Source organism: Pezoporus occidentalis, unplaced genomic scaffold, assembly GCF_034315485.1.
Source record: "Pezoporus occidentalis ecotype Australia unplaced genomic scaffold, CSIRO_AGI_Poc_V1 ctg132, whole genome shotgun sequence".
Taxonomy (NCBI): domain Eukaryota; kingdom Metazoa; phylum Chordata; class Aves; order Psittaciformes; family Psittacidae; genus Pezoporus; species Pezoporus occidentalis.
The window spans coordinates 1,605,236-1,633,184 of NW_026913126.1; the positions used below are offsets into that span (position 1 = coordinate 1,605,236).

The 27,949-nt window shown below is 37.4% G+C and overlaps 1 protein-coding gene across 2 annotated transcripts in view; it reads left to right on the plus strand.

Annotated features, from left to right (window-relative positions):
• Nucleotides 1-26,331, plus strand: part of ANKS6 (ankyrin repeat and sterile alpha motif domain containing 6) — a 35,886-nt gene extending 9,555 nt beyond the window's left edge. Inside the window, exons 4-17 of one of the 2 annotated variants that reach the window (XM_062608977.1) lie at nt 2,262-2,466; nt 4,467-4,573; nt 6,123-6,271; nt 10,462-10,672; nt 11,303-11,352; nt 12,232-12,435; nt 14,310-14,475; nt 15,136-15,305; nt 18,637-18,823; nt 19,604-19,720; nt 21,052-21,119; nt 22,363-22,479; nt 23,387-23,483; nt 25,548-26,331. In XM_062608977.1, the coding sequence (XP_062464961.1) occupies nt 2,262-2,466; nt 4,467-4,573; nt 6,123-6,271; nt 10,462-10,672; nt 11,303-11,352; nt 12,232-12,435; nt 14,310-14,475; nt 15,136-15,305; nt 18,637-18,823; nt 19,604-19,720; nt 21,052-21,119; nt 22,363-22,479; nt 23,387-23,483; nt 25,548-25,597 (1,898 nt within the window). In that variant the 3' untranslated portion in view covers nt 25,598-26,331. The remainder of the gene's footprint in view (nt 1-2,261; nt 2,467-4,466; nt 4,574-6,122; nt 6,272-10,461; nt 10,673-11,302; nt 11,353-12,231; nt 12,436-14,309; nt 14,476-15,135; nt 15,306-18,636; nt 18,824-19,603; nt 19,721-21,051; nt 21,120-22,362; nt 22,480-23,386; nt 23,484-25,547) is intronic. The other variant, XM_062608978.1, reaches the window with a different exon arrangement.
• The last annotated feature ends 1,618 nt before the right edge of the window (nt 26,332-27,949 follow it).

A 27,949-nucleotide genomic window follows, 5' to 3' on the forward strand; every position in this document is an offset into this window, starting at 1 on the left:
ATTCCTGATGGAGCTTTTTTTTTTCTTTAATAATACTGGAAGATGTTATTCCCATGTGAGATTAAATTTTATATTCAGTGAAGTGATGAGAAGTGTCCCATGAGACCTAAGTGGGGGCTTTTTTCTCCAGTCAGCCTGTACTTGCTTGGGACTTAAGGATGCCCAGGCAACAAGGAAACATAGGTAATACAGCCTTGCAGATGCAGTGGACCTAATAATCCTTACTGGTACTGTGCTTTCTATGTCTGTGGCATAGAAAGTCTGATCATAACACACTGAAAGCTGGCTCTAACTCTCCTGACTTTGGTATGTGCGTATGGAATAAGTAGAGTTAAGCACAACTACCTTGCATTCATTTTTTTTGGTCCATGTACCCAGTCCACTCCTGACATAATCATGAAGCCTTTGGTATCGTTCACCTTCTTGCTTTCAACTGGGAACTGCAACCTGGAGAGTTCTGAGTTAGCAGCTTTCACAGTTTCTGATGGATTTTTCAATCTTTTTTTATTACTATTTGTAAACGAGTGGTTGTTTTTTGTGTGGGTTTTTTTTTTTTGGGGGGGGGGGGGGGGGGGGGGGGAAGTGTTTTTTGTTTTGTTTTGGTTTTGTGAAGGAAAATGTAATTTTTTCCTGAGCATCTGTCCAAACGGATTTCCGTGATGCATCATTAAATCAACAATTATTTTCCAGGTTCTATTGTCGCTGCATTCCTATTAAAAGCTAGAGGTGTGATCTAAATGGTCAAGCCTGGCCTTAATGTTCAGATCTCATCCTAGGTTTGGTACAACAGTTGGTAACAGTTGGTTTTCAATTAACCATCATAAGTCACCTGAGGAACTTCATGGCTTTTCAGGCTACCAGAATGGGAATGAGCAGACATAATAGAGGAGAAGAAAGAGGTGATAGCTAGCAGTACTGGAAGCTCTCTCTTACATGTCATCTCTTCATATATAAGCTACCAAAAAATCTCAGGTCTGTCAGATTTTATAGTTCAGCTGCCCTTTTTCTACCCCTGTGACTTCTAGTTTGAGATTTATAAATGTTGATGCTGGGTCAGGAGTCTTGGAGGGGTGCCACATCAGCACCCCAGGTCAGCATACTCCTTTAGGGTTTGTTTTTTTTTTTTTCTGAAATACTTGGCTATTGATGGCAGCAGTGTTAAAAACCCCAACATGATAGGTTAGGAATTGTCCATGCCAAAGTTCAAAGTCAATTCTGGAGTCTGTGTAGTTTCCAGGGTTTCTGTTTAACAAAGTCTATGATGCAGGTCTGTGTTAAGAAAACCACCTGCTGTTTTTTGCTAAACTGGGACATGAAAAAGTAGTTTTGTGCTTTTCTATCTTTCCTGTTCCAAGAAATTAGCTGGGCGGTGCAGGTGGGTGTTAGTTTTTAGTGAATGCATGCAAGTAACCTGCAGTTTGGGGTTTTGGCTGGCTTTCCAAGGCAAATGTTAATGCCTGTGATTGAGTTGAAGGCAGCCTATGTCATGAAGCCATTTACCATGTGAAGGTTTTTTAAAAGGTGAGAATGTTTCTGTTTGCATGGCAGTTGATGATTTGCTGCTTCTTGCCTCTGTTCCTACCATGGTAGGTATTCAGTCACAGAGATCTTTTTTTTCCCCTTGACTTCTTCCCTGATTTTGCCTGCCACATGTCATAAAAAAGTAGGGGAGGTGCGTGAGCTTGAGCTCTCTGCTTAAGTTAACCCTGACTGTCTCTTAAATTTTTAAAAGGTTCATGTTCCTACTTTTATTAAGGTTTGGAAAAAAAATGGTTAAAATATGTTCAGTATCATGTTTTCCCTGGAACAGGGATCTTTGTCCTGCTGAAGGACAAATCATGGTGTCTCAGCATCGTCAGTTTCCCTTGCACCACGCCATCTTACAACAATTTTACAGAAATATTTCCTACTTGTGGCTTCACATGTGAGGTACCCTTCAGTTTTTACAGCCTTAGTTCATTTCAGAAAATGATTCTAGTGATGGAATTGTACTGCAAGGGTACAGGTAGGGAAAATGAGAGAAAACAACACCTCATGCTTATGCCACCCTTTTATGTAAGGAAGATAGGCTGAATAGCTGGGACCAAAGATCAGTAGAAATACTTAGCTTTAGTGTTACAATTGCTCTAGTACTTTATTTTTTCTGTTTTAATTCCATTAAATGTAGACCAATATCTGCATATCAAAATACATTTTAATTCTGTGGCTAAGCTGAATTAAACTCTGTTGCTCATGTAGATTGTTCTATCACTGTCTTGCAGGAAATTTTCAGCTGGTTAAAGAGATTGTTGATGAAGACCCAAGTCAGGTCAATATTACTAATGTTGACGGTGCATCTCCATTAATGATTGCAGCTGTAACTGGACAGCTGCCCCTTGTTCAGCTCCTTGTTGAGAAAAATGCTGATATTGACAAACAGGATAATATTCATGGTTGGACAGCACTTATGCAGGCCACATACCATGGGTAAGAGATACGCTTTCTTTGGGTCCAGCAGTAAAAAAGTTTGTTCTGTCGGGATGTAGGAAGAATGAAATCTTTTTGATACTGACTCTGGAAGCAGAAAGGTTTTAAAAGACTTTGAGAGACTTACGACCTCAGTTTTCCATGACTCTTGCACTGGCCTCTGCTTTTCAGAGCAGACTTCAATGCCATTTGGATTTTGGAATGAGTGGCACATCTGGGAACTTGAAGCTTGGTCAGTAAGTGCTGGGAACATAGTGCTCCAGGCAGGCACTAGGAGCTTTAGTGCAGATTTCAGTTTCCATCCTTTGATTTTTTTTAGTCTTTTGTAAGAGAGTATCACCCCCTGCCAGGGTTATAGGCTTACATCAAGTTGTGAAACTTTAAAGCAATGACCCTTTTATATGCCATATTTTCCAGTCTTAAAACCCTTCATATGTTCCCCTGTTCAGTCTTTAGTTTTCATGGTGTTTTCAGAATTGCACCCACTGGACAGCTGATTGCCAACTTCTCTAAAGCTACTTTATAAATGCAGGTAGGCACTTAAGAGTCAGACCCCAGAAATTGGCCTGGTTCTTCAGATGTGATCTCTGTCATATATTTGACACTATCTAAATACAGGATATTCAGTTTAGGAACTTTTCTCCATTGCTGTAGACGAGGCCCTCAGCAAGGTGAAGATTCACTTCACTGCTGGTTAACGCTCACATTAATTGTACAAATGCAGATATTCTGGTCCAGCATTTATATTTAGACATCAGATCTTACTTGACTATGAAAGTGCAACAGAGGGGAAAATAGGAGGTCAGGTTGTCACTGCTTTGTGCAAATTTTCTGATGTAGTTCGTGGGACCTACATTAAGATGAGATTCTCTGCTTCCTCTCTAATGCAGTAGCTGTAGTAGCGAGAGGCATTTAATGGGAAGTGCCTGAAAATCTGTTTTCCTGGTGCAGTGATTTTGTTCAGCAGCAGCTACCCCAGCACACACTTAGAGTAGAAGCAGCCAGGTCATGCTGTCATGTCCCCTTGCTGGTACTTGGGCACTCCTCTTGTCTGTGGAAGAACAGAGTGCAGCTGAGTGCTGTCTGTGTTCATATACTGCCTTTCACAGTTTCCTGGAGGGCTGTGTTATAAAATTACCCTTCCCTATTATATCAATCAGTCTTTATAGTATGAAATGAAGTAGACAAGTTGAGATCTCTTTGTCAGCTTTAGCATTAGAATTTGCAGTCACCTGTTGCTACTTAAGAACATTTTTTGCTCTGTGTTGCTTGTGCATGTCAGAATTTGTTTTTATACAAGGTCAGTCTCTGCTCAAGAGGTGTTTTGGAGGCTGAATTACAGTATTGTTTTTAATTCACAAAGCAAGTCCTGCTTATTTATTCAGGTGTTTGAGAAGGGAGAGGGGCTAATGGGAACAGGATGGTGAATTCATGCAACTAGCTTTTATGAGCCTTTGTAGGAACATATTTGTGTTGGTTACATTTAATGCTGATTGGTTTTGTATTTTAAACACCTCAAAAAACTAAAGTACTAATTAACTGTTTGGAGTTTGTAAATTATCTTCAGTCAGTTTGGCTTTTCTATATGCAATTTCTCATCTGTTCTGAATATGAAGTTGTGTTGAAGTATTAGTGATGGTGTATGATGACTACTGGACTGTACTTTGTCTTTTCATCTCATTTCCTTGGGAAGGTGTTTGGCAACAAATTCCAGAGTCAGTTCTGAAAGGTCATCTTAAACTGACTATTCAGATTAGGGTTTTTAGGCTGACTTTCTGCATGTTGATTAGTATAATTCAGAGTGAGTAAACAGTGATTGATAAAGGAATCATGGGAGCTTTTGAAGAGCTTGTGAACAAATTTTAGACTTGGTTAGCTGTAGGAAAGGTAGAACAGATTTCTAATTGAGGAGCAATGATATAAAAGGATGAAAATGGAGTATTAGTGTTTTATTTTGTTCTGTTTTTAATACGAGCAATGCCTTTTTTCTTCCCTTAAAGAAACAAAAATGTTGTCAAGTGTTTGTTAAATCAAGGAGCTGATGTCAATCTTCGTGCCAAAAATGGATACACAGCGTTTGACCTAATAATGCTCCTTAATGATCCAGGTATGTTATTTCAAAGAGCACTGAGAAAACATACAACATAAACAGATAAACATCCCTTCCAATCTAGAGTATATGTTAAAGTTGCTAGGAGTATCCTCTGAGGACTGGGCTGGACTGGACCAAGAAAGGATACTGCCTGAAAATGGTGGGTTTCAGTTAATGGGTTAGATGAGTGTACACATTTATGGGCTTCATGCATTCCTCTTGCCTTTGCTTTTGAAGATGCTCCAAAATGTGATGTTTGTGTCACCAGAGCCAGTTTAGTGGCATTTGACTGTAGTGGCCCAGGTATTCTGTAGTGTCATTAGCACAGAGCTATGAACTGGAGCTAGAAATTTCAACTGGGTAAACAGCAGTAAAGGGACAGAACAAAGAGAGTGCAATCAGAACAAAAACAGTGAACTCCTGGCTGAACCTCCCGCTAGCTCTCTAAAGTCTGAGAATAAATCACACTTCAGGGTTCAGGCTGTTTTTATGGTAGTGCTTTGGAAAAAGGCAGCATGTCTTGGGGAAACTTAATGAAACTAATTTAGGTTTTGTTGTAGTTTGTTTAGCCTAAATAATTTGTTTAGCCTATGTGATTTGTTATTGTTAACCTTGCCTGGTACCTGAATTGCTTTATCTGAAGCCAAAAGCCAGTGCTGTCTATGGAATTAATGTTTCCTCTCTATTTACTCATTATGGTGGTTTTGGTTACTAGCAGGTACCTTTTCTTTGTCAAAGTAAATTATTAATAGTATGAAATTTTAGAAAATAAATACAGTGGATTATTTGTAATTTCTTGTGTGACAGAGGAGTTTGTCTTGTTACCTGTCAGTATTTATCTATAAGTCAGTTCTGTCTGCCCTTCTGAAAGTACTGCCTGACTTACATGGTCTAGGATGAGGTGTCCGTGCCCATGGCAGGGGAGTTGTAATTACACAATCTTAAGGTCCTTTCCAACCCTAACTATTCTATGATTCTGTATAAAATACAGATTTACAGAATGTTTTTTTGCTTTCCTATCCTTATCTCATGCTCATTCTTTTTTCTTCCTCTTCCTTTCTTGTGTTCTTTTTTGTTCTCCTTTTGTGTTACCATGTCTTTTCAGTCCCTTCATTGTCCAGGCTGAACATCTCCTTTCTCTTTGGGATTTAATTTCAAGCTTCTTTTCTGCAACCTACGCTTGAAGAAAGAATATTTGTTTTTCTCTACTCTCTTCTGTGTCAGGTGAGAAAAGGGAGCATCACAATATCATTCTTAACTTCTATGAAGTGTGACAGGAGGCAGTTCGCTTGGTTACACATGACTGATTCTGACTGAATAGCATGCTAATTTATATTTATAAATACCTTTACAGAGGTGATGTTAAGACTGCAGCCCACTGTGTGGGGAGAAGGTGTGGGAAATGTAGCTTGAGAAAGAAGGCTTTGGGGATTCAGCTGCTTTGTATTTGAGAGATAGATCAATTGCAAATTATATGGGGATTTATAGGAAAAGTGTCAGTGTGTCAGTCATAATTTGGGAAAGCAAAACAGACTAAATGTTATTTTAATTTGTTTTCTTTCAGACACAGAGCTTGTACGGTTACTGGCATCAGCATGCATGCAAGCAGGCAAAGACAAAAATAAACTGAACAACAGATCATCTTTGCCTTGTTCCAGAAGTAGGCAGTCCTTAAATGTCCCAATATTGCCAGATGACAAAGGAGGTCTAAAGGTAAATATATTCATTCTTAATAAATAACCAGTGCATTGTTTCCTGTAATGTATGAAGCAGAGAAAGTAATTTCAAAGAAGTACTTTGGATCTAATGTGTAACTTTTTTGTGTGTGTGTGTTCTGAATTCCTTGTTGACAACACTTTTCTGGGGACAGGTTGCCCAAAGAAGTGGTAAAAGCTCCATCCCTGGCAGTTTTCGAGGCCAGGTTGGACAGAGCCTTGGGGGATGTCACCTGGGGCAAGTTGTCCCTGCCCATGGCAGGGGGGTTGGAAATGGATGATCTTAAGGTTCTTTCCCACCCAAACTATTCTATGATCAAACTCACCTCTCTTTGGACCAGCATGTGGAGAGAGTGCTGCAGTGAGGGACCTCTCCTGGTTCCTCCCTGCTTCTGTGTGGACAGCTGCTCTATGCTGGGTTAGGACTGTAAACCAGAGATGGTTAGGGTGACTCAGCCAGTACATAAATTCTGTGTCCATATTGGTGCAAATGACAGAATATGTGGTCTGCAGAATTGTGGAAATGTAAAAATGAAAGGGAACTCAGGAGACTCACCTGCCTTTACACAGGAGAACAGAATCAACATGCCAAGAATATCCTTGAGGGAAGTTTCCGTTCTCTCTTCCTTATCATGATCTCCGTCAGCACCCAGTTCCGCTGCTTGTTGTTTCCTGTGGTCAGGGTTTTTTTTTGCCCTGATCTTATCTGTATGTCTCTTGCTGCATATTAAGTTGATTGATTCTTTCTCAGTGGCCACCTTCAATTTTGTAAGAACTGTATACTTATAGAATTATCATAGTCTCTTCAATAGCTTTTCTTTTTTTCTCCAGTCTAAGCAAAAATAATTCAAATTTCTTTATTTGCAGGTTATTTTCCCTAAGTTTCCTACTATTTCTGATTTGTCTTATCTATCAAGGTGACGGAGCCAAAATGAGTCATGGGGTTCCAACTAGGGTCTCAGTATAACATAGTAGCATACATAAACAACTTGCATAGTTGTGAATTTTATGTTGTTTTCTGTAAAATTTACCTTTTTTGTAGCAGTGAGACACTGTATCTATATTCAGTTTGTGATATGTTACAGCTGTCTTTTTCTTCAGTACAGCTGCTTTGCTGCTTATTTCCTTTTCTGTATTTGTACACTTGATTTCTTCTTACATGTCAGCTTGACCCCACCTGAGAGAATGATGCTATTTTGTTAGTGCTTAAAATTAGAGTATCTAAGGTGCTTACAAAACTGTCCAGATAGATGTCTTCCACAAAGTCCGTCCTCTCAGTTTGAGATCAGATTCTTGTCTCCTAATATGATAGGGTTTTTTTTGCTATGATGCTTTCCCTATATTAATTTTACTTGAGCCATATTTTGCTCAGTTGTTTGAATGTTACACGAAATAGCGATAAAAGCTTTGTTGAAGTCAAGCTATGTTACAGCTTTTCCTCCCTTCTGCCCACTTGACCAGTTACTCTGTCAGAGAGGGATTGATTTGGTGCAGTTTATTCTGGTGCCAGCTCTTATCTGTGATGACATACTTAGTATGTTCAGTTATGTCCTTCGCAGTCAAGCTTTGTGATCAGTAAATCTTCAGGTTTTCCCCTTTTGGATAAGGATGATTATGTATTTGCCTTTTGCCTGATTCCTGTAACATCTGCTGTCATCCTAACTTATTTTGAAGATAATTTATATTTGTTCTGAGATCGTTTTGTCTATAATTACTCTAGGGTAATTTTAGTAAGTCTTGTCAGGTTTTAATTTGTGTAAGCTCATTTAAATATTCTTACTTTCTTATCAAATGCACATATATTCCTACCTTCCTCCTGTTAATGGCATTCATACTAAAATATCTGATCACAAGTTGTCTGCTTTTGAAGTTATAAAAACCCTTCTCTTTTCTGTGTCTCCTGTTTGATCACTTTTGTCATTAACTAGTTGACTTTTTATTTTGTTGTGTGCTGGTTCTATTTGCAAGTTATGCATAACACAGGACCTTGCTCTTTTACCTACTGATTGTGTAGTGGATAACCAGGATCTTATTCTTTACCCGTTTCACAGAGGAACTGTTGATGTTTTTTTTTTTACTCACCATTTTGTGGACTTGAAAGCAAAGTTGTATCATTTCCGTATGCAAAAACTTGTTTCTTTTCTTTTCCTTTCTGTGCTTCTTCAGTAAGCTATATTGTCAATGTCAGAATTAGAGCAGTGTGAATTATCATGTTCAGTTTCTGGTTTAGATTAAAGTTGTTTGCTGAAAGAAATTTCCAGTTCTTCCCCTTAGTCTCTCATTCCTAACATTGTTACAAATGTCTAAGGTATTTCTTCAGTGGCAACACCATTTTTGTGTTCTTTGATACTATTGCCTTCTCCCACTGCTAGATTTTATCCTTTTGACAGGCAATATTTTTACCCGCGGATGCATTTTTGTTACTTGGCTGCTTCAGTCTAGTTTAAAGCCCTTTATTCCAGCTTCTGTCTGTGTGATGTGGTATCTTATATGGGGAGGCCAAACTTTCTGCAGTAGCAAACTGGAAAATCCAGAGCTCAGACCACCATCCTAGGAACACCAGAGTGCAACATGAACCACTCCATTATCATTCTTTTTTTTTGCCACAGAGCAATATTGTTTTTATATGGTGACATAGTGGCTGTACTTACTCCATTTTGGGTTAGTCTGTGGTGTGAGCATATGTTAATGAAGCAGAAGCACTGTGAAGAAGAGTAACAAAGATCACAGGAACTTAGAAGTGATCTTTGTTACAGAAGCAAGCTAGCTTCAGGGAACAAAAAACATGTTTTGCAAGCTGTCTCTTTTGTAAGGTCATTGTACTGTGTATTAAAACTAGATGGATTTTTTTTTCCCCTTTCAGTTCTTTTTGGAAGGTGAATAAATGCTGAATGGTGTGGGGTTTATTGCTTTCTTGGAACTATTTGTCTCTTTCGCCTTTTTCCAACAGTTCTTTGTTGTTGAAAGTAATGTAAATATTTTAGTTACGGCTCCAAAGAGATACAAATGTCTGAGAAGTCTGTCCATTACTAATGTTCCGTGGAGAGTTAAAATCTTTTTAATGATCATCTGCTGGAAGGATTGGTTTACAGGGAATAAGTTTACGGTTTATACTGTGTCTGCCATATGATAGTCAGGAAGGCATATCAGTAAGCAATTGAAAAATGTTAAATGCCAGGAGAAAGGGGAATATGTATGTTGAGACGGAATGGCCAAGAACAGAGGAGAGTGTATTATCTGGATGGGATATCCCATAAAGCTGCCTTGATGAAGTATCATCACTTTTACACAACTTTGTTATTTTTTTTACAGCGCTCTGGAAAGGGAAGAAGCAGCTTCATAAAGAAGATATTTATAATCTGATTGATTTACAAGACGCATAGGTCTTCTTAATATAGCCTATAGATTTCATATATTCTAGAGAAATGTCCTGCTAAATATTTGAAGCATCTTGCGTTGTCTGATTATGAAAATGTATAACTTTGTGAATACTTCGATAAATTTTCTTTTGAGCGAAGATGATCTGTTTGTGTAACAGCTTTCATGTATGTGATACCTGTGTGGTTGCAGGTTGTAAGTGCAGTAGTGCTCATCACAGCTGATGCTTACTTGCCTTGCTCCTTTTCAGTTTACAGCCTTTCCAGTCTGGCAGAGCGAGTTGTCTGTATAGCAGCACTGTATGGACTGTGGATCGGTAGTTTATCAGAACTCTTCCAGTTTGCCACTGATTTTGAAAATCTTAAAGAGAAACTTCTTGCAGATCAAATAAACTTCTATGCACACCTCTGAAAAGCAGAAAATACACATGCCAGTTCCTTGATGCCAGGGAGTATGTAAGAATATGTGGTGAAATTGGAAGATAATGGGAAGAGTAAATATTTGCAATGTAGCTGTAAAGATTTCCTGTTCAAATTCTCCTAAATATTTTATTTACCTTAGGTAGTGTGGGAAAACACTGTAAGGCATTTACCAGATAAAAAATTAAGGAAAAAAAATTCTGTTGCACATAGAAAGTATGGTGAAGGATTCTGTTGATAATTGCAAACCACTTTAACATTGCTTTTGTAGTTGATAATAAAACTGTCTTAATAGATTTATCACTGCTGTAAGGATTACTTAATTGTGCATTTTTTTCCTCTTTTTTTCTTTTAGCTGGAACTAAATTGTTGTGTCTTCTTATCAATCTAGTCCTGGTGGAGCAGGATGTCCAATCGATTCCGCAAGCTGAAGTTGACTCAGACATTGCGCCATGGATTTCCTTCCAATCAGTTTGCACCTTTTCCTGATGAGCCTGAACCGCCATTAAATTCCACCATAAAAGCAGTTTCACAGAGTGACATAGGCACCTCTGGAAACCTTGATGCTGCTGCAGCTCGGATCACAAATAACAAAGCTAGTGGTAAAGCCAGAATTGTCTTGTGGGAAGCAAGTTGTCATGAGCTAGCTAAGATGATACTACTTCTATTGATTTTGTTTTTATTTAGCTTAATATAACTGAAAAGGCATGTAATGTATCTGTAATATATGGAAAGAAGATGTTTGTACTCTTTATGTACTCTTTATTGTTGATCATGCTAAACGCTGAGCATAGTGTCATTTAAGCAGGCAAATGCTAACATAACCATGTTACTGTTCTGTAGCAAGCACTATTAGATTGGACTGTAGAGACAGGTTGTTCAAAATCTGCTAGTATCTTTGATAAACTAATTTACGTAATGAAAACCAATTTATTTAAACAAATAAATAATTCTCAGAAGAAAGAAAGATTGAAAAAGCCAAAATTGTAAAGCGCATCTACGGAAATTGTAGAGGTCTCCATGCCACCCCCTCCCCCCCCCCCCCCCCAGATTGTGATGGGAAATAAGACTATTGGCCTAAATTTAATTTAGGTACATACCATGTCACTGGAAATCTTATTTCTGTGTGCTTCCTGAGGGTAAAGCTGTCGAATGTTTGAAAACAGTAAGTTATCCTTGAGAACAGAAGTAAGAGTGTGTAAACAATAAAACATCATTTATGTATTTTTCAGGTGTAAACACTGCAAAAGGAGAAAAGGATGATGAATTATTGACAACGATGGTATGTCACAGTATTCTTGGGGAGTTCATCTCCATTCAGGTCATGAAGCTCCCATGATTTGAATTTTTTGTTTTTAATCTCATATTCAAGTCACAAGAAAGAGAACTATCATTTTTTTAATAGTTACTAGACAGGAGCTGACAGGCTGTGATACATCAGTAGTTCTTGGACTAGGAAGTACTATAAGAAGTATGGTATGGAAGCTGTTCACAAAAACTGACTTTTAAAAAAAGTTAACCTATACCTCTGTACGGTAGCAATGAATTAGTAGAATAGGTAGAACAGCTGATCAGTTGCTGACATGCAGTATGTTGTGAGGAAGGCATGGATGGAACATGTTACCAGTGTAAAAGTGAGAAATCATTAGTAGAGGCAACCATGAAATATTTAGTTAGGGATGTTTATTTGTATTATTCTGTTACTTTGTTTGTTATGCTGTAGCTTTAAATTCCCCCATGGCTTAGCCCCTGGAGATGTCATTAAATTTGGCTGGTTATCCTTTATGTTCTTTTTTTAAGAAGATTGAGCTACTTTTGATGTGACTGACAGAACTCCAGGGAGCCAAATCAGTTGTATTGTTTATTTCTTCTATTTCTTTGGAAATTAATTGTTAACATTCCTGTTAACATCAATTTGAACCAAGATTCAGCCCAATGAAGGGGCAATTTCTGCCACTTAATGAGCATACTTATGGGTGCTGGAATGTCCACTGGAATTGGTTATGTGTTGTACATCTTCACAAATACTACTTTTGTGTCTCGTTTCCATTTTATTTTGTTTAAAAATGCCTACAATTTTGAAGCTATATCATAAGCTCCCAGTAATCTTTCTTAAGAGGAGGCTCTTTTTGTTTTCCCTTTCTTTGTGTCCCTCACTCAGTTGAGAAGTAGTGCTCCTTTTACCAGGCTGCCCAGCGATAAACTGAAAGCAGTGATACCGCCTTTCTTACCACCCTCAAGTTTTGAGCTTTGGAATTCTGACCGAACACGACTCGGCAAAGATGGCAAAGCTGAACAGATGAGAACAGCCTGGCCACAGAGAGCTATCAAGCATGATTTTAACAGCAGTGGGAACTCTGACATAGTAAGCAAACAAAATATGTACAAAAATACTGTGTTATGTCCAGGCCATACTGACATGGTGGTAAGCCACACTGTGTTTCTGATTAGAAATTACTTTAAACCTACTGTCTCAGTAATAGCTCGCCCTCTTAAGTTCTGCTGTGTAGGAAGAATACACATCTCTGTAGAAGAAAAATAAATGGAACAAAAGTGTTGTATGAAATGAGTTGTTTGCTGTTAACCAGAATAAAGTCAAGGCCTAACATAAACTGTTAATGTAGCTGCTGGTTCCACCTGTATATTTTAGTTGCCAAAGTAGCTATAGTCATTGGAGTATGGTGGAAACTGCTCTGATTTGGGAGATGACTAGGAACGGAAGAAAATAAAGTGTCTCATTTTCTTAGCAACTGGGGGGAAGAAAAGAAATATCAGTGAGGCATAAATACACAGACATAACATTCTGAAAGCTTAGTAATAGATAAATTTGTAGCAATTAGTGATCAGGTGGGCTTGAAGGCATACTGCCTTAAAGCTTAAGTACTGTAAAAAAAGAAAAAAGTTTGAATAAATCCTATTTTTTGTAGAAGGGACTTGTCCGATTCTTCATTGTTTCTAGTGAAAACGCAAAACAAAACACAAAAGAAAATGGCTTGTTTGTCAAATCAAAACAAACTTGACCATGTTTACTTTCATGATTACGAGGAGGAAAAGGAGAAATGCTTGCTCCCCTGAATTTAGACTGATAGTCAAGTGTAGAGAAGAGTTTATTGTATTAGTCCAGAACTGTATGTCATGTCAGTTCTAGAAAATGGGACAATGAAAACATTTCAGGAGGTTTTTTTCTGTCTTCTTTCTTTGAGTGAAAGTTAGCTTAATACCAGTTGAGGTAATTTAGGTGTGGACTAAGGGGAAGTATTAGATCACAGGAAGAAGGTAAGTTTTCATCATCCTAAAAAAAGGTGATTATGTGGATAATTGGCACCCATCTATAAAGTGAGGGAAGGAGCGAAACTTGGTAAATCAGTTAGAAGAAGTAATTTGAGCAACAGGGTAAGAAACACAAAAAAGCTGAGTTGCAGGAGCCGTATATCAGATGGTTGGCAGTGGTCTAAAATCAAAAGAATTGGAGAATGTGGATGTGGCAGAGGATTTAGCTAGTTTATAGGTAGATCATTAGTGCCTCAGTTAACAATAATAAAATGATGCAGGGATATTAAAATGCAACTGGAGGAGAGAAAGTTCATGTTGCTTGTTGCAGCTTAGTAAGAAACAAGGGTATGGATGATAAGTAGGTGGTAGCTGTTTTGTAAGACGGGAGAGTCAAAACCAGGATTCTGCAGGAAAGAAGTTTCACATATGACAATTCCCCCCACCCTTGCAGTATTGCGTATATTGTGTCTCAGGTATCTCTCTCATTTATAGTAATTTTATATTGGCCAAAGGTTGAGAATTAATGCCTTTACTACGGTGTCATTTCTGTTGTTGAATATACATATTCAGAGGGTAAATTTAGATTAGATATTAGGAAAAAAATCTTTACTGTGGGGGTGTGAGACACTGGCACAGATCGCCCAGATGAGCTCTGGCTGCCCCATTCCTGAAGTGTTGAAGGCCAGGTTGCATGGGTCTTTGAGCAACCTGATCTAGTGAGAGATGTCCCTGTCTATGGCAGGGGGGTTGGACCAAGATGATCTTTAAGGTCCCTTCCAACCTAAACCATTCTATGATTCTGTGATAACTGCATATTCGGTATATATGTAAAATAAGATTATTTCTGATAATCCCTGTTCTTCACTGGAAGTTTCAGAATTTAAAATAAATAAAATAGCAGTTGAAGTTTGATCTTTATTTTGCTTAATCAAGAAAGATGAAAATTATTTTCTTTATGTTTTCCAGACATCTGTTAGCAAAGGTACTAGACCAGTCAAATTGCCAGCATTTGCAAGAAGACCTGCATCTCCTTCAAATTCCAACAACTTCAACCATTCTCCCCATTCTTCTGGTGGATCCAACAACATTGCGGGAATTAACAGGCATGGAGGAGAGCTGCATAACAGATCAGGTACCTGTTTTAATAAGAAAGTCATTTGTATCTGGTTCAGCTAAAAAAATACTGTTTGTCATGATGAGGGCTCCTACTGCCACGTAAACAAAACTGCTGTGTAAATTTTTGTTGGATTGGACTGTGTACACCTACCTAAGGGAAGAAAAGCCTCACATCCCTTGCAGAAGTCTCATAGGTTAGTCCCTGTCTCAGAAAAAGTATTTTGATATTGTTGAGTCCACCCAGAATGGATGAGGTGAATGATGGATCTATTGCAACATACATTTCATAGATCTGTCTCTTAACCCATGTTGCTTGCTTTTTGTTTAAAAGAAAAATCAGCTTTTAATTAAAATAAAAGCTGCAAGCATTGTATCTGGCAGCTGTAAAGACAATATGGTGAAGCAGCTCATGAAATGTGTATCTGAGAGTATGAAAGTCAGCTTTTTTTTGTGTACATAGACAAACCTGGCTTCTCTCTTCTCCTCTGATTGTTTTTTGTTCTCTTTTGTGAAAGCTGCTGAATAGGTCTAAACTTTACAATTCTCTCTCTCTTACTACATCCAGTCAGTTTTTAAAAGGAAGTGAGTAGTGAAGGGAATTGAGAATTCACAAACATTTTAAAATGGTGGTTTCCTTGACTCTTTTTATTTCAATTTTTTCTTTTTTTTTATTTAGGTGGCAGTGCAGATAATGTTTTGTCTCAGATTGCAGCGCAAAGAAGAAAAGCAGCAGGCTTACCTGAACAGAAACCCAACCAGCAGAATAGTCCAATCCAGACAACTCCTTCATCCACTCTGCCTGATTTGCAGTGTGCTCAAGTTGTTGGCAACGGACATGTTGTAAAGGTGCATAAAAATTTGTGCTTCCAAAATGGCTAATTTTAATAGGTCATCTCTCAGTCGTAGATGGTTGATAAAGGTAACTGCAAGACCTCACACAGCCTAAAATGAATGAACACCTGTTACAGAACTCTTCAGCTCCACAAACCTTTCTTTTAATTACAAGTCTACAAAAGGTCAGACCTAATAATAAAACATGATTTTGATTTATTATTTATTTCACTCTGTTTAATTTTGTTTTCCTGTTATGGTCCTGACTGAGTCCTGTGTTCTATATTTGTGGTTCCTGGGCTTTACTTTGAAGTGGTATAGATAAGTTTCCCTCCAAAGGCACAACCTGAGTGCTCAACACTCAGATAACTTGTACCGGAATCTGTCAGCCGCAACAGTATGTGTGTATCTAGTCTGCTCCAGAAGGTGTTATTTTTAAACAGCATGGACATTAAGTTGTCATTGCAGTAGGGTTTTGCTTCTGAGTACAAGCTGTATTATCTGTGCTGACTTGCCTATGAATTTCCTGGGATAGCATTGCCCTCATGACCTGCGCATTTTCGTGCATGTTCTTTGAAGTTAACAACTGCTTTGTACAAAACTTTTTAAAGATTAAGATTTTAAATCTTTAAAATTGCTGAGACACAAGTTAGAAAGCAATATCATCAGGGAAGATGTGATACACTGTTGTGAAATGTATGAGTTTATTCACCCAGGGAAGCATTGCATTTCAAAGATCAAGAGAAAGAAGGAACATAATTTGGGGGTTTACTTCAAATGTCTGGTATTCTGACAGTGTTAGAATACATGACCAAGAGCAAAATTTCTCAGCTTTTTGATTGTGTAATCTTCAAACAGCTTGTTTTGCTTTGTTTTGTTTTCTTGGCATCCTTTAATGAGATTCTTCTTGAAGTTTTGCCCAAAGAAATAAAAATGGCCAGAGTATAAAATTGCTACCTTCGCTGTCTCTTTCTGTGATGTCTTATAATGACAACAGTAAGCAATATGTATATTTAATCAGTAAATATCAATGATAAATTAAGTTATGAAGTTGTCCAGTGATTTAATGGAAATTTCTGGAGGACAAAAATCAGAAAAAGTGAGCAGTTACCAATGCTAAAACAGTTTCCATGAATAGCCATTTTATCTCTAATCTATCAGTCCTGATTCTGAAAGGACTAATGGTTTCTTTTCAAAAATGAGATTGGGAGATAAAATGTATTACTCTGCCCAAAAGCTATGGACTCATACTGATGCTTTGGCACATGATTATCTTTCCTCCCTTTCTATCCCACATAGCTGCTCCTGGGGCTATAAATGATATGTCTCTTTCTTTCCTTCAGATAAAACCACTTTATTATCCTTTTCCCTCATTAATGTCTCCTCTACTGAACAGTTACCAAATGCTTTTTCTTTCAGAGGTGGTCTGACCAATGTATTTCTAATTAAGTTCTCAGCAGTTACTCTCAGCTTATTTTTATCTTGGAAATAATTTCAGAAGAGCTGCTTGTGTGCCCTCCCCAAATCTTATTTTTCTCCAGTTACATTAGTGCGTATTAAGAGATAATACCTGTGCTACTGAGCTTTGGGCTTCAGCTCCTGGGGCCTGTTACTGCCACTAGGAAGTTTCACTGTTATTCCCACAGTGGAAGACATTAGGGGATAAAGAATAATAATGAGATGCAGTGCCCTGCAGATCATCTTCCAGGAAGGGAGTTCATCGTACTTCTGAAAAACTTTTTGGATAAAAATTATGCCAGTATGTTGGAAAAGCAACAGCTCTTTCAGTGCTCTTTGCTTAGATACTTAGATAAATTTCTGTCTACCCAACAATAACAAAACATGTAATCAGTGTATCACATCTCAGGTGGTATTTGGGACTCAGTGGCTGTTGGGAGTACAGAATCGTGAGTGGACCTACTCTGGTTGCAAAAGCTTAAACAGACTACTTTGTAATCAACATTATAAATGCTGAAAATTTAATACCCATTGTAGAAGTGCTTGTGCCCTCCCATTAGATCATGCTGTCTGAACTTGGAAATAGTGATCTAAAAATGTGGTAATATTTATACTAATCAATTTTGTAGAAGTTACCTGTGAGGGGTGGGATTGTACAAGCCTTAAAGGAAAACTGTAACATTTCACAGGGTGATGTAGTTTAAATAAGTGCAGACAGTGCACTTGAGAGGGGAGACCATTCTGAATCACAAATGAGCAATAAGAAAATACAGGGATATTTGGGGCAAAAAATTTGAAATGAGTTCACACTGCTCTTCAGAGACTTCTCAAATTCATATCATGCTACACTGCTTTTAGTCAATTTAATGCAGGGCTAAGGAGGTAGTACATTCTGGCATAGGATAAAGTAATAGAAGCATGTTACCACTCAAATAAGTTTTATCTTTTAATATGCATCTCTTTGTAGAAAAGTTCCATTTATGCTATAGCACAGAAGCAAAATTGTACAGAGGCAGGAACCACTGCCATTTTCCCTTGTCTTGTTACTCAGCTCAGCTTTGTCAGTGTTTTCCTTGTAGCAGCCTGACTGACCAAAGATATTTTAAGTTAAACCCTTAATTTAGGAATCGAAGAGAAAATCACCTAACACTTCTTTTTAGGTCACATAAGGCCGACATTGAAATTTGTGAAGTGATACATAGATTGAGGAATTTAGAAGATGTAGGACATTAACTTGTTTTGGATAGACTGATATGGTAACATATATACATACGTATATATTCTTATTCCTCACTTTAATTCATGTATTTTCTATGTCTCCAAATATATTAAATGTTTGCAGAATATTTAATAAACTTGAATCATTTGACTCATGTCAAGTTTAAGGTTTGACTGGAAACTTTCATTCCAGTGCAGCAAGGGGTTTAAATGCACAGAGTAGTTTATGCTTGCTACATATTGCTGGTTAATCCAGCATGAAATGCTATTTTAAATTAGCGTCTGATGTACACTGAAAAGCCTTAATTGAGGCTTTCTTTATTTAATTAAATCTCTGAATGAAAAAGACCTGTTTTCAGAGTCAAAGTAATTTCAGCTTTTATAAGAAGAGTAATTGTGCTTGTATACAGTATTGCTTTATAAGAAATCATTTTCTCATTCCAGAATTAATGCCTTAATAAATGTACTTTTCTTGATGAATTTAAGGGGACAGACTCACCTGGGATAAATCAGTATTGCTCAAATTATTTCAGTATGTATCAAGCAGAAGCTTCTGATTGTAACTACATGCTCTCTAGATATAGAAAATTTAAGTAATATTCAAGCATCATATATAACATAATTTTATCTGTTTTTTTTTTTATTGAAATGAATGTATCATTAGCTACAGCAAAAACTGGAAATGAACAAAAGACCTCCATCTGGGACTTCATCTACATCTAAAAGCACATCACCAACTCTCACACCTTCCCCGTCACCCTCCCCATCTCCTAAGGTTCACAACACGGAGTCCTCTCTGTCTTCTCACAGACAGGCCAAGAGCAATGGTTCCAGCAGTGGTACTATTACAGATGATGGTGAGTCAGTCACTGGGTTGATAGGAGATTTATTCATCAAGAGCACAAAGTGTTTAAAGCCGTAACTGTACTGGGTTAGTGTGTGTCTGCATGTGAGTGAGAACTTTTTTCTTTCCAGAAAAAAATACTTTGGTGTTTCTTATTGCAGGATTGGCATTCCTGCAGTAACTGGCTATTTTGCCCCATTTAGATGGAGATTGATGCCACTCTAAAGCTAGCATAGAGCATGTAGGTAGGCCACTCTTATGTGGCCTCCACTCTTCCCTCCTTGCTGGATTAAATCCTATTTTACACCCTTTGCTGAGGGTAGAAAATGCACTTTATCCATATTCAAAAAGTTTCTGTGTTTTTTGGTTGGTTTGGGTTGTTTTGTTTGTTTTTGTTTTTTTAATAAATGTGGCGAAGCACATCACTACAGACATACAATTTTAATTCATAGCATGTCTTAGCTACATGCAAATGATTTTTAAGAGCTGTATTGCATTTATTTTTTTAAATTGCAAAAAGTAGCCTTATTTTGACCTTACTTTTAACTTCAGGTCATAATAAAGGGTAATGATGTCATTACTTTTCCAATAAAATTACTGTCATTTAAGTCAAACTTTTAGGTCTAAATTACAACATTTTATTTTAAAATGTCTTATTACTGTATTTGAAACAGAATATCAATTACTTTTTTGTTTTCCTTCAAGTAAACTTAACTTAGAAAATTGCATTGAGTATTACTGTGGAGGAACAGTAGGCAGGCAGGCTTCAGAGGTGTGCATGGTTTCTTTTTAGGCAACCACTTGGTGGATCATCAACAGCTTGTCCCTCTTCTGAGAACCAGTGATGTAGAGAATCATGACCGACGAAACCACGTGAAAATAAAAGGAGGCTCTGAAATCTTGGAGAAAGGTAATCTTACCCTACTTCTACAGAGTAGTACAAAAGGAGGTGCTAAATAGGAGTAATATGGAAGAAGAAGCAAGAGCTCTGAGAACCTTTGCTGTTTCCAGGGATGTGGGTAGGAATGCAAGATATGAGTAGAGCAAAGAAAGACATGGTGAAAAAGCCAAGGAGAAACAATAGGCTATGCAAAAGTTGTAAAACAGAGAGGTTTCTGGTTTTGTTCAAACTTGATGTGTCATACAGACACTAGAAGAGGGAGAGAAGAAAACACGGAAGGATGACAGCTTATAGTTGTTCATGACAGCAAGACTCTGGGCTCAGACCCTGAATTTTTCTTCTCATATCACAACCTGTAATTTAAGCTAGTGTGATGAAAAAAGTCTAACAAACTATCTAAAAGAAAAAAAGCTAATAATATATCTGAGGTCTTCTAATGAAGTTTTTACTTTCTTTCTGTAAGGTGATATTTTTCATCAAACTGCCTGGAGAAATTCTCATGCTGTTTTTAAAGCTGGTTACCTTTTCCCATAGATTAACCTCAGTAAGGGTACCTAGACTTTTAGCTTGAAACTATGTCAGCGTTTACAGATTGTGTTAAGCATGTCAGATTAATTGGCCTTGAGGTAAAAATATCAAACCCCTGGCAGAAAATAAGACTCAACTAGAATTTTTCACTTCAGTTTTCTGTGGAATCTTCTATGTAAAGAAGGGGGCTTCCAGAGTGGTGCATAGAAAAGCGTGTCCGTCATACTGGATATCTTTTGACAAGCTTAGAGAGTGAGATTCTCTTCCAAATTTCTGCTAATGATGAAAGAAAAGAGACAGTCAAAAGACAAAGAAGTGAAATAAGTGAAACTTAAATTGTGTCCAAGTTTCATCTTAGCTGGACTTCAGCTATATGTGTTCAAGATGCCTGAATGTCAGGCACTTAAGGAGAAGAGGTTCAGATATACCCCTGTTATTTCAGTGGTTTGAATGAGCAGCTGAGTGGTTGTTTGCTCTGCACTGTGCCTAGTGGATCATAACACGGAAACGTGCCATTCAGTTCATGGCCTGCTTGAGGAGTTTTGCTGTCTAACCTGCATGATCTGAGTTGTTCTTAGCGGTTTGGTTTTTTTAAGATACTTCTAATGAGGAAGAAAGGCCAATACAACAGAAATATTTTATCCTAGCAAGGTAAGATTTTTGTGAAAGTAGGTAAGAACACCTTAAACCAATATTTTAATTTCTGATGTAGATTAAATGTGATTGGGTTTTTTGTTTATCATGTATGCAGAGATCACTAAAATGTTTCCTGATCCATGGAGGGGGTATTGTTTTGTTTTCTATTATTACAGATGAGCTGACTGGCATCCTTAAAAAATTGTCACTTGAGAAGTATCAGCCTATTTTTGAGGAACAAGAGGTATGTGTTTTTTGAAAGATTTATTTTTTAGTTTTAGAAAAAGTAGTGTGTGACACACATTACATCAGAACTGTGATCCAGATTTTCAAATTTAAGGTTTTACAGCAATTTCTGGTTCAGAATGGGCCTCAAAACATGGAACAAGTATTTGTGGCATTCTCCAGGATACTGCAAATAGCAACCTACGGTTTTGATATAGGTAGACTATATTGCCTCAGACTTCCCCCCTCCTCTGCTTTTACACTCTGCTTTTTCTGTATATGGCTAAACAGTTATAGGACACACTTTATCATCCCTAGGATCACAACTGGAACATCATTTGTAGATGGAAATCATCAGGTTGTGAGTCACAGTGAGGGTTTTTTTCCTTTCCTATCTGCTATGAATAAGCAACAGGAGAATTGGGGGACTAAGCATTGTTGTAGATGAGGCATGCAACAGTGATTTGCCTGAAGGATACAATGAAAGGAAATAGGCTAAAAATAAGTAAAATTAATTAATTACAATGTTTAAGACAGTATCAGTTGTGAGCAATAATTGTTTGTTTGGCCAAAGGAAGAGCGTAGTGAATGAACATACAATAAATTGTCATTGCTTCAGAGTTCAGGATTCAGCACCACGAACACAGATTATTGAGCTGCATCACAATACACCGAGTTTATTATTGTTCCCCTGCACGATAGTTAAGGGAGGGAGCATTTTATAGAAATGAATATGCTCTGTATGTGAAGGTTATATCGATATGAAAAGTTTTAGATGTTTATTCTTACTCATGGATGCGTTGATACAACAAAAACTGATAGATGAACAAACTCTAGGTTTTCTTTAGGAAACACTGAAAGAGTGTATACAATATTCTGAAATTTAAAAAATACTTGGTGGAGTGGAGAGGGAAGAAAATAAATGAGAGAAAACTTAGGATTAATCAACTAGCTGCTGCTGTAAGTAGAGGAATTGTGGAGAGTGTGTATTTTGTATTGATAGAGGTTATCTGAAAAGAAATGGAAAGTAATATTTTAAATATACTGTCATAAGTAATTGAGTTATTAACAGCCAGTTCAAAACCTGACAGCGAGTGGTAAAGTAGGTACCATTTGGTGTTAATAATTCAGTGAAAATCGTGGTGTGCACAATATTTAGAGTGAGTCTAGGCAGTAAAAAAAGAACCAGACGCTTAACCTGTAATAGTTAATCTTTGCCTAGGTAAATTTGCCTTGTCTTTTTTTTTCTTTTTTACATGCAGGTGGATATGGAAGCCTTTCTTACACTTACTGATGGTGATCTGAAAGAGCTGGGTATTAAAACTGATGGATCAAGGCAGCAAATTTTGGCAGCTATTTCTGAACTGAACGCGGGAAAGGTAGGTTTTGAAGTACTCAACTTAGTAACTTAATTCAAGACTTGGTTATGTTGTTAATTTGACATAAATTTTAAGATTCAGTTTCTGATGTTAGTTAGAAAAAACAGTGTTTTCCAAACAAAATATTCAATGTATTTGATTAGTGAAAAATACCTTCCTTTGTGTTACTCCCTGTTCTCTTTCATTAAGTCTTTCTAGTTACTGGATTTTGTCCCAAAAGCTACTAGTAACACAAACATTGGAAACACTGCAGTTACTGAATATTGATTTTTCATTTTTTTGATGCTAAAAAGAATCAGCTGGCCACTGTGGCCCAGCTCAAAAATATAATGTAAAAAGAAAGGTCTCCTTTGTTTTGCCTAGCAGTTCTTGATTTCTCTGTGACTAGGTAAATAGTACTTCTGTCATTCCTTACACTTTTATTGCTTTTCAATTTTATATTGACATAAACAGATTTGCTAAGCATGGCATACAGTGAGAAATGCTGTTGTCAGAGGGATTATGGACTGGAGCATCTCTTTAGTTAGGCCTGCTGACACTTCTCAGCTGCTTTTTCAGTTTTGAGCTCCATTCTCCAATACTGGAAGCTAAACAAAACATAATTTCCCAAAGTTAAGATCAATAGCAGCAAGTGATGAAGCTAAAAATTAGGGAAGGTGGATGATGCATTTGATGTGCCATTCTGTAAAGCTATGAAGAAAATAATGAAAACGTTTACATTGCTGTCTGATAGTTTCAGGAAATGATAACTGCAAGGTAAGGATTTGATATTATTCCTGGTAGTACACTGTGACTGTCTGGGCATAGACTCACGTATTGACACTTTTTTTGTGTGTGTGAACTCTTAATAAATTTTTTAAACCAGGAATTTAAGAATGCCTTATTCTAATCTATTGTGCTTTTACAGGGACGAGAGAGACAGATCTTACAAGAAACTATACACAACTTCCACTCTTCCTTTGAGAGTAGTGTTAGTAACACACGACCTCCAGGTCATTCCCAGTGTAAGTAGCACCTGAAAATAATTGAAAAACATACGGATACTTTTAATTAATACTGGCTAGAAGACAGGATGTGGCAAACAATCTGGTTAACTGCTTTCAGGGTTAATGACTGATGCATGCCTGTGTCTTTTGCTGAAACTGTACACAGTAAAGGTAAAAAGTTAGATATATCTGTAAGATTTTTATATGCACTTCAGTGCTATTTGAAATAAGCAGATTTTTGTTATGTGCTAATAAACGCAGAAAATGGATGTAACTATTGCAAACTGTAGTATACAGTATACTTTAAATTGTGTATATATATATATATATATACACACAGCCGTGGGAGGTACGTTTCTGTATGATTCATAATTTACTTTTGCATACTCTATAGGAGACAGTTTTATTTATTGCGATCAAGTAGAGTAAATACATTCAAGGTTTACAATTTGCTGGTTTAGCTAGCTATGTTAATTATGTATTTACGTATGTATACATTTAGTTGTTTTGTATGGGTAATACTTTACTGTGATTGTCTATAGTCAGTTTCTTTGGAATGCGTCTATTCCAACAACCAGTGTTAAAGTGCCTCTTAAGCTCCTTGAGTTGCTTACTTTGCGTCCACTCAAAAAATCATTTAAGTTCTTTAGTGGTTATATTAAACAGTATCTCAGGTATTGTGTGCTTAGGAGGCCTTAATAATGACCAGGTCCCAGTTATTCATTTTCAGTCGGCTGAATATCACTAGATATGTGAAATTGGGCACTAAATGTGTCTTGAGGAAAATGGCATGCTGGGGTAGCTAGTCAGTGTGGGCTACTTTCTGTAGTCTTCTTGGCTGAAAGCCACTATCAGATGTCACTGTGTGCATTGTGCAGCTTACTTCCCATTCTCAGAGTAGTCAGCGTGTGTGGGAACTTCTGGATGTCTCTCAATAACATCCCAGACTCAAAGAGCCTTTTCAGTAGGTACTACTAGGTGAGCAGAAGCTGCTATTTGGGATTTGCTAACACAGTGCAGTGAACTGAAATTACTTAAGAACTGAAGAGACATACAGATGTAATGTCTCCAAGCAACTTGCTGAGTTTTCTCCTAGGGCATTTCTTAACCTCATTATGAAAAAAAAAATCAGATTTGGAGGTAAAGCTAACTGCCGTTTAGCTTAGTTTACTTTCTAATATAAAGTTCATTGAAACGCTTGAAAGAGCAAGATGAGCCTCATCACTTGGTATAGACATCCAGCTGCCTCCCCACCTTGGTGTAGACATCCAGCTGCCTCCCCACCTAAACATAACACTTCTCTTCTAACAGTGAGAAGAAAAGAGAACAACCCCAGCATCTAGCAGGGACACTGAACAATGGCTTTTAGATATCAAAAGAATAAACAATGGCTTTTAGATATCAAAAGAATAAACTAAGTGTTCTCCAGATACAAATTAAATGAAAACTAACTATGCCCATAATGACAAAGGAATATGATGCCATTCCGTCTATAATTCTGTGCAAAAATTCTGGTCTTCCAGTTTCTTCTTACACATGTAAAAGTAAAGAGTATTTTGCATATTGATACATAAGTACACATATGTATTTGCATATATAAGTATTTTAAAAGATGTGACAGAATAAAGTGGAAGAGAGCGAGGAGTTGTTTATATATTTACTTTCCACTTTTGGATTCAAAATCAAAAATATCAAATGGAAATCAATTATCCAGAGGAGGGAGTTAAAGAGATTGTAGAGTGAGAAGTAAAAATAGGAACAAAATCAATATAGACTTGCAGATAAATATTGTACAGGATTCAGGTACTCGCTGGAAAGGTACACACTGAGAAAGGAATGATTCTGGAAAAGTTTGTGGCAGTAGATGAACTTTTCAGGTGTGACTTTGACTTTTCATACCTTCTCTGTACTGGAGAGGCCTTAAGGTGAGTAAAGTGAATTACAGAGTCAAATGGTTGAGTCTGGTCTAATGGTGATACTGTGAAATGTGGGCCTGTTTCTAGTAGTTGTGAAATTATTGTCTCTTTAAAGTCTTGTCTTGCTTGTCCCTGTTTTTCAGATTTATTTTCTCTTCTTTTACAGCACCTGGCTGCTCTATAAAACCACAAGAAGCTGTTTCTCCTAAAAGGTAGCTATTGGAAAAAAAAAAAAAAATTTTTCTTGTGGTGAAGTTTGGCCTCTGGCTGAGTAAGTCCAAGTGTGCAGATGGAAATTTCAAAAGCTAGTCCTAACTACACCTGCATAGGACTTTCTGCAGTAATGTGCTTAAAATTCAAATCCCGCAAAGAATCAAAGAAAATACCAGAGATGACTTTAATAGTTCAACCTAAGTGTTGAATGGTTCAAGGCATCAGTGGTCTGAATTTGAGAAGAATGAAGGCAGAAGAGCAGGAAGAATGAATGACTATCTAAAAAGATTCCTGTTTTCATTCTACTGTTGCCTATAGATGAAAAGCCCCATAGGAGACCGACCTGGGCACAGTCAAGAAAAACAGAAGCTTGGAAGAAGGCCTGAAAACCATCACAAATTATGAGACATGGAGAAATATGTAAACCAATCACACCCCTATTGACTGGATACAGATAAAGGAGTTCAAATTGAAAATGTAATGGTTTCATGAGAAGGAATATGAAGGAAAAGTAATGTTGCATTCTTCATCAACCAAAATACAGTTTTATCTACTCAATATTAAGAGGTTAGAACAGCAATAAAAGTAAATATGAAATACCTATTTGTAAAAACAGCACTTTATTTAATTAAATGCATAATCTGTCACCAATATTTAAACAGAAATAGTGTTAAAATATTTTATATTGCTGATTGGTTTTTTGTTGTTTTTTTTTTGAGAATAAAAACATCTAACTGGTATTGATTGGGTTTTTTGAACAGTGACACTATCAGATCCATAAAATATATTTTTGTAACTTCTGTCATAATTTTGAAAGGGCCAGTTATAGTAATTATGAGTGGAAATAATTTTCTGCTTAATAGGAATTATTGCACAGAAATTATTGTACAGCAATTAAGATACAAGTCCTCAGAGGCTTCGGACACTAGACTTGGCTTTCTGAAGACTCACAAATACATGACTTTATCACTGGCTGAAGTAGCATACAACTTGGGAGTACTACTGCAAGTGAAGTCAAGCTCTTAGAGCTCTAATGCAGAAGAGTGATGTCAGGTAATTATTCTGTGCTGAACTAAAGAATTTACATTTCTCTATCCTTCTCACTGCAGTTTTTGGTGGAATTTAGCAAAAACAAGAAGAGAAGTGAGTGCAGTGGCAGAGATCATATCATCGGCAGTGATGCCCCTGCCGTCCCTCAGGTGCCTCTGGGCATGTGACTTGGATCTATGATGGCTTCGTTGTTTGGCCATCTGAGGTAGAGCTCCGAGTTGCTGACAGCAAACAGCAGAGCAGCTGAGCTGTACCAGGTTATGTGGTTGTGCTGAAACAGAGCTGAACTTGAATACAAGTAGCTAAATCCCTAGGACAAAGAGGAGAAGAGATTACAGGAGTGTACTGCAGAAAAGAGATGTCTGTGAACTGATGAGTCAGTCAGATGCTGTTAATGCGCTGAGATCCATGGAGTTCATGCTATTAACATTTCAGGTGTTAAGCTAACGGCCCTGTCCCTTCCTGAAGAAATGTGGATAGTTTTGGTTAATACACGTCAGAATACAGCAGAGACTTAATTGTGGCTTCTTATTAAGACTAGGAGGTGGTTGCTTCTGAGCCAAAAACATACAGTGACACCTTGGAGCTGCTGTTGGTGTAAGTAGGAATAAGTGGACTGGAATGAGCTGAAACATCTTGCCTGCTACCTAGTACCTGTGGGCCAGAAGGCAGCACAATTCTGTACAGTTTTGTGCTTTTAATGTAACAGGTGGCAATCCAGACATTTAGTTACACTGCAGAGTCACCTGAAGCTTCCTGATAGGAAAACCTCAAAGTGAGATAGATTCAGCTATTCCCTTTCAGAGCTTGTGGGCCTTACTCTTTGAAAGAAGTATTCAACTGAATTGAGGGGGTAGGTGTTGCTTGTTTCCTTTTTTGGGGGGTCCTTTTCAGTAAGCCATTGAACAGTTCAGTATGAAAAACACTGCAAGGTTGCAAGATGCATTCTTTCTACAGTCTGAGAGGGTTCAAATTCATATATACCACTGCCTAGAAGATTGTAGGAACCTTAAGGCTGTAAGGCAAGGTAGAGGCGTGCTTCATTCCTCCAGTTAAATCTTGTTTTACTGTGCAGAAAATAATTCAAGATTCATAGATTGTGGTCCCATATGGCAGACATTGGTCTGGGATGGCCTAACTGAAGGCTGTAGTTTCGCTACTTGCTATTTACAAATTCCTAAGCTATATAGTGGCTGAGGATAAATAGTGCTATAAATTTGGAAATGTTAGCCAAAGTGCATCAAAGCACGAGCAGCAAAGAGATTTAAATAGAACACAAGGTCAGAGGAGACCTTGCAGTGCACA